We start from the raw sequence: 6,186 nt of genomic DNA, 5'->3' as shown, positions 1-6,186 counted from the left end.
TGTGGTGTAGGATATGCAATGTTGAGTCATTACATGATTACACAGCAACGCGCTCGCCAAGGTAAAGACAAGACAGATAGTAAGCTGAGGTAATCTAGGTCACATGGCAAAAAGTTCACTATTTTTGGGACTCGAAAGTTCGAGTCTTCAAGATCACTTCACTTTTCGTGTGGGCAGACCGGCTACAGTGAGTCGTCGGTGACCGTGACACTGAGCTTCTATCATGCTTCCGATCAATGGGTCCTATATCGGGTATGCTGGGTAGAGGGCACGGTGTACAGGCTTGGGCCGCTTGGCCGCTTAATACTTACCCCTCCTAACCCATATCCAGTTCCTACTATGAATGCAATGCACAACCTACGGGGTGCGTATATTAACCAAATTCTGCGACCTGGATTAATACCGATATGCTTTTCAGTGATACGTGTCGACGGTTTACAGTGGGATTGTTCGTTGCACAGCAAAATACCAAACCTCTGTGTCGAAATATGTCACAGAAGTATTCTTCGGAAGACACGCGCGATCAAGGATAAATCTCACGTTTGGAACGAAACCTTGTCATTGTACGCGTATCCTTCACTCTAATTCAACATCCAGAATTCATGTCAGCGATACAGCCCGGCAGCGGATGCGTCCACTGTTGTTTCGGTCAAAGTTCTACATAAATCGACAATTCCACTGCGAGATGATACTTGTATCGGTTCAATCAACATAGAACTCAGCGAGTTATCCAGAAGATGTGTCAATGGGCCGGGTGTGTTTTTACTTTACCTTTTCGTCTACAAATCGCTTACTATGTGCTGATCCCAGCTCATCTTCCCCTCGATGCACATGCGGGGAAGAATTATGGAAAGCCAACTGTGGTCGTTCATCTGCTGAATGCGACCATCACATCCGTGGATCTCAGTCACGATGTTAATACTGCGATTGAGGCAATACAAGGGCTGGGCCACTCTACTGGGTCTGGTGACCTGGTAGAACAAAGTCTGTCAATACTGGACGAAGAGAGGGATCTGGGAAAGTCTATTTTGGCGCTAGTTGAAAAGACAGGAGTACTCGTCAACATCATTGATAAGTTATCCACAGTACGTCCTTGAGGTGCTATGGATTCGCAGCGTTTGCTTATCAGCAACAGCTTCATCCGTATGTGAATGTGGCTTGGCAGCTGGCATCAGCATTGTATAAAGTATCTTTTATCTGGCTTGACATGGTGTGACGAAGCTGATTTAAATTGCAAATAGGCGATCTCCCATCAGATTGAGACGGACCAGAAGCTCGTCGGAGTCGTTCATGCTATGGAAGACGCATTCAACTTCGTGACTGATGCTGATTCATTACCTGATAAGACTGAGAGGAGGCTGAAACACACTATCGAGAGACTCTTACAACAGACTATCGAATGTTGTCGATTTATTCTCCATTACACCAGTCGAAATTTCCCCTGTGAGTCAATTGAGTCGATTGATGCACGTGTTGATAGTCAACCAACGTTCGATGACAGCTAGAATGCTTCAGATGAGCAGACTTAAAATTGACGATTTCACCGAGCGCTTCCTTGACCTCAAGACGGCTCTGGACTTAGATATTGGGCTGCATACTGCATTTGTGTCCGCACGGATATCGGACGACGTTGAGGATATTTGTATGCTCTGCCTTATAACTGCGACGATTAGTACTGATACCTGGACTGGCTAGATGTAAGGATTTGATTTACTGGTTCGTATTTTATTATCACTACATTGCTGATCGCGTCAGATCATTGTGCAGTGGGACCCACAAGCGCATATATTCTCATTGTAGTTAGTTACACTTCCTCCTCATGTATCTACACGTGTACTACCCTATAAAAGACAGTATCGATTGCTGGGTAAAGGGGATTCTTTTCCCCTGACCCCTCACTCGAGTACTAGGTTATCCCAGTCAGTAGTTGAGTGAACTAAGGGTGATTAGAATTCTCTTGTGAGGAACAGTGAGTTTCCTTACATATTTTTGACTGTACCCACCTAGCACCGAAACCTCTTGCTGGATGCTGAGGAACCAAAGGGTCTGATCAACCCTAGGTCTCCCTCGTTGTCTAGTACCCCTCAGGAATTTTTTGTGAGTAAAGTTATGATTTTCGAGTAGAAACAGAGACTACTTACTGGATTGGCCCCCAGTAGGTTCACAATGCTTTGGAACACTACAGAACGCTTCTGGAACACATTAACACATATTGATATGGACCAGCACTGGATACACTGGAGGTTCACATCGATCGGATGGGTCAAGGACCAGGCATCCATGATGGCAAAAAGGAACAAACAGGTGTGTATCAAGTTTACAGGCAATGGACAACAAGATTATCCATTAGATATTGATTACAATGTGGCTGCCAAGCCTCAACAGACAATTCCTAGAGGGTACCCAAGTCTGGATATCAATACTAACATGCTAGGATGTAAGTCCTTGTCCCTTGTGGGCTGGAGGCAACCCAATGAACCTATACCAGGTGATAAGTCCTTGTCTACACAAGGCTGGAGGCACCCTGATGAACTACTACATACTAATAATGTAGAACTAAGGTATGTAATTGTACCAGCACATATAGTTAGACAAACACACACTGTAGAGCAGACACCAGCAAGTATTGACACTACTAGGCTTGCAGAAATAGCAAATAATGGTACAAAGAGCAGAAACACTCAGGCAATTGTTCTTGAGGATTCAGACAGTTGAGTTCAGGATGAACAGGCAATTGGATTCGAGGATTCGTCCAATTGAGTACAGAAGGTTGAGTTTGAGGATTCAACTCACTGAGTACAGGTGATTGAGCTTGAGGATTTGCTTGATTGATTTCAGGCTACCAAGTTTGAGGATTCACTTGATAGAGAACAGGCAATTTGGTTTGAGGATTCACCAAGTCAATATAGAGAGCTAACAGTGAGCATCAAGGAATTTGCAAGCTAGTACAAGAGTTACAGAGTGTATATAGTCAGTATTAGTGAGAGTGTGGATGAGTATCCAGTGAGCACACTTACTTCAGAACAGAAACACATTGACAACAGTAATGTAGAGGGCAATGAGACACCTAAGACCCTCTTCAGTAGTGAAGAAAGCAGCCAGGACTCAAAGAACAAGAGTAACAGACAAGGCCAGGAGAGCCAGGCATCAGAACTACAGAGATTTGATGAGGAACAAGATTTCCAGAAGGCAAGTAAGACCTTCAGACACATTGTAAGAGCTAGAGCAATTGAGATAGACATAGGACATGTCAGCCCATTCTACAGTTCAATAGACATTGAAGATTTGAATAAGAGAATGTACAAGTTTGATGGAATGTATCAGGAAGAGGAGAAAGCAACTCCTTCATCAAACAAGAGCAGACTCAATAGTATAGTAACAGAAAAGTGTGAAACACTTCAGGCAGGCTACAGAACAAAAGCCAGACATGCTACTGTACCCACAGACAATAGAGATCAGAACTATCAATACAAGAGTGTAGAAGAAACACTCAAGAGTCCAGACAAACAATCACATTCACAGAAAGCAAAAGGAAAGTGTAAAGCAAAAGGAAAACACAAAGCACAAGGAACAGAACGAAAACCAGAACTGTCAGGCATTCAATACGATTGTGAAATCAATTCAGACTATCCAAGCAAAACAGACATTGCATCAACAGAACAGTACTTTGAGGATAGCAAAAGTGAACACATATTAGAACTACAAGGATTAGTACTTGATCCAGAGGGTGAAAATCAAGCATACACCCACAAAATCAAGTGTTTAACCTCATACATGGCAGATATCAACTATGCATTGTACAGGAGCAATGTACAGGACTACTACAATGGATATGACACCCTAGCCAGGTCTAGGAATAAGAGAGAAAGCAAAATACCTGGATATATGTGGTCTCAAATGGAAATACCAAGTTTTTCAGGACATCAGAGTATACCTTGTGAAAATAAAAGGAACAAACAATCCCATAGCAATACTTTTCAATTGAAAGCAGTCCCAGGCAAGGCAAACACTAGTGGTATTAGTGAGAACAAAGTTGATTCAGAGCACAGCAAACTACACAGTTCAAAGCCACATATTGAGTACAGCAAGCATAAGAATAACTTGAGTAGTAGTTCAAGAACGAACACAAGTTCAGGCATGCAAACAATGCATTTGAAAGGGTAAATTCAGTATATTCAAGACTCTATGAGACTACAGCACTTAGGCATTGTACTACAGGCATTCAGTACAGGAATAAACATTGTAGAAAGTCTAAACATTGAGATAGACAATTGTATAGTACATACAATAACATTTTACACTCAAAAGCACAGGCATACAGTGTAGAAAGGATTCTACAAGACTACAGATATGTATAGCACATGGAAAGGACTAGGAAACACACATACAACCATTGTTTCAAGGAATCTAAGACACTACAGGCACAAGGCAACACATACATGGACACTTTAAAGACACAACTACCAATTCTTAGAGCCACAAATCGAAACAACACTCTTAAGAAATACAGGCTGTTCACAGACAACAGGAATGCATACCAGGACATTAGGAAAGGACCTGAGAATGTTAGAAGATCAGAATATAACCAGTCAGATAGTATTATAGTTTACAAGGCAATGCAAATAGTAAACTGCACAAGCAGGACAATCTATCAAGCATTACTAGACTATAAAATACAACTACTCTTGGATACTGAGAAATATTTCAATCCAAACGATTCACACAGGTATTCTATTAAGTTAGAAGGCTACATCATGCATCAGAAAACAGAAATCAGCACATTGAGCAAGGCAAAGTGCATATACCTTGAGAATACAATGATACTGCTTCAGAATAAGTATCAGGCATGGAGATACATCAACAGTAATAGAAAGACACAGACATACACATACACAGTCAATTCTATTCAGTACAGGAAGGTATTCAAAAGCAAAGAACTGCTTCAGACAATTTCAGGACTAGGAGAATGTTCAGACATTCAGGTATATTGATTCTACAACATTAGAACAGACATTTCCATCTTCAGGATTGAAGAAACAATCAGTACAGAGCACAATCAAAGTAATTTGCATAGAACAACATTCTATAAGGTACAATCGGATGTTATGCTATGAAACTATTCAGTTTATGATGAAGAATTGTTCAGAAACGTCAGAACCAGCTCAGACTACAAGGATATATTGTACAGAACACAGTTTCAGGAGAACATAAGGTATTACATTACAAAATACACTTTCAGACAGTCAGGATTCATTGGAATAGACTCAGGACACTCTATCAGACATATTATGAACATTGCAGACACTCAAATGGATGTACTAGTGCACATATACTCAGGATACATAGTAAGGATTGTAATATTCAAGCTACAGGATGACAATTACAATCTACAGAATGTAAAACCACTACAATCTATGTAACATAATGATAGTAAGACACTACTGAGATCAGGAATGGATACACATTGTATGGAACAAAGTTCAGAAGTTCAGAGGGTGACTTCAAGCCAGAGAACAGGTTTGGAACCCAGACAATCTGTACAATCTGCTCAATCCACTCAAACGGATTATCACACTGCTTCAAGGGAAAGCAAAGGCAATACACATACAGCTAGCAAATATCAGAGTAATAGTGAATTAGGAATGATTGATCAGACTATTCGAGCATTCAGGCATGATACTTCAATGCTACAGAAGGAAACAGAGTATCAGGAAGCTCTAGGACATCTATTAAACAATAATACAGTTCAATCTACTCTAGGAATGAGTAGTTACAATCAGTTTGAAGTACAAAATCATGCAGAAGACCTCTCTAGACACTACAGATATGTTCTAGGACAGTACCAGATGTTTTACACTGAAAATGAAGTCATATTTTGACAAGAGGGTGAGAGGCACACACATTGCATTGTATACACACTCTTTGAGTATACAATCATGTTTGAACATACATTTCTCTTACATGGATTGCTACAGAACGATTTTGCAAAGGACTTTGTAGGACCAGACAGTATCAGTACTACAGGAAACAGGACACATGATAGGTACATGAGGAAAGAATACATCAGAACAAGGACAAGTGCACAGAAAGACAGGAAGTCAGTGCTAGAGTACATTGATCTACACATGGATTTGCCAAATGAACAGAGAATTGGCAGCATACACTCAGGACTTCAGGCAGTACTAC

The 6,186-nt window shown here is 40.9% G+C and overlaps 1 protein-coding gene across 1 annotated transcript; it reads left to right on the top strand.

The window, feature by feature from the left end:
• Nucleotides 1-339: 339 nt before the first annotated feature.
• FOMMEDRAFT_160312 (uncharacterized protein) lies at nt 340-1,695 on the top strand (the record flags this gene model as incomplete). Its single annotated transcript, XM_007270078.1, has 7 exons — nt 340-364; nt 419-563; nt 618-754; nt 811-1,085; nt 1,136-1,186; nt 1,242-1,443; nt 1,481-1,695. 7 exons carry the CDS (start codon nt 340-342, stop codon nt 1,693-1,695), a joined length of 1,050 nt encoding a protein of 349 aa, XP_007270140.1.
• Nucleotides 1,696-6,186: the final 4,491 nt, after the last annotated feature.

This window comes from Fomitiporia mediterranea (assembly GCF_000271605.1).
Source record: "Fomitiporia mediterranea MF3/22 unplaced genomic scaffold FOMMEscaffold_11, whole genome shotgun sequence".
Taxonomy (NCBI): domain Eukaryota; kingdom Fungi; phylum Basidiomycota; class Agaricomycetes; order Hymenochaetales; family Hymenochaetaceae; genus Fomitiporia; species Fomitiporia mediterranea.
This window is presented reverse-complemented; position numbering and strand designations above follow the sequence as displayed.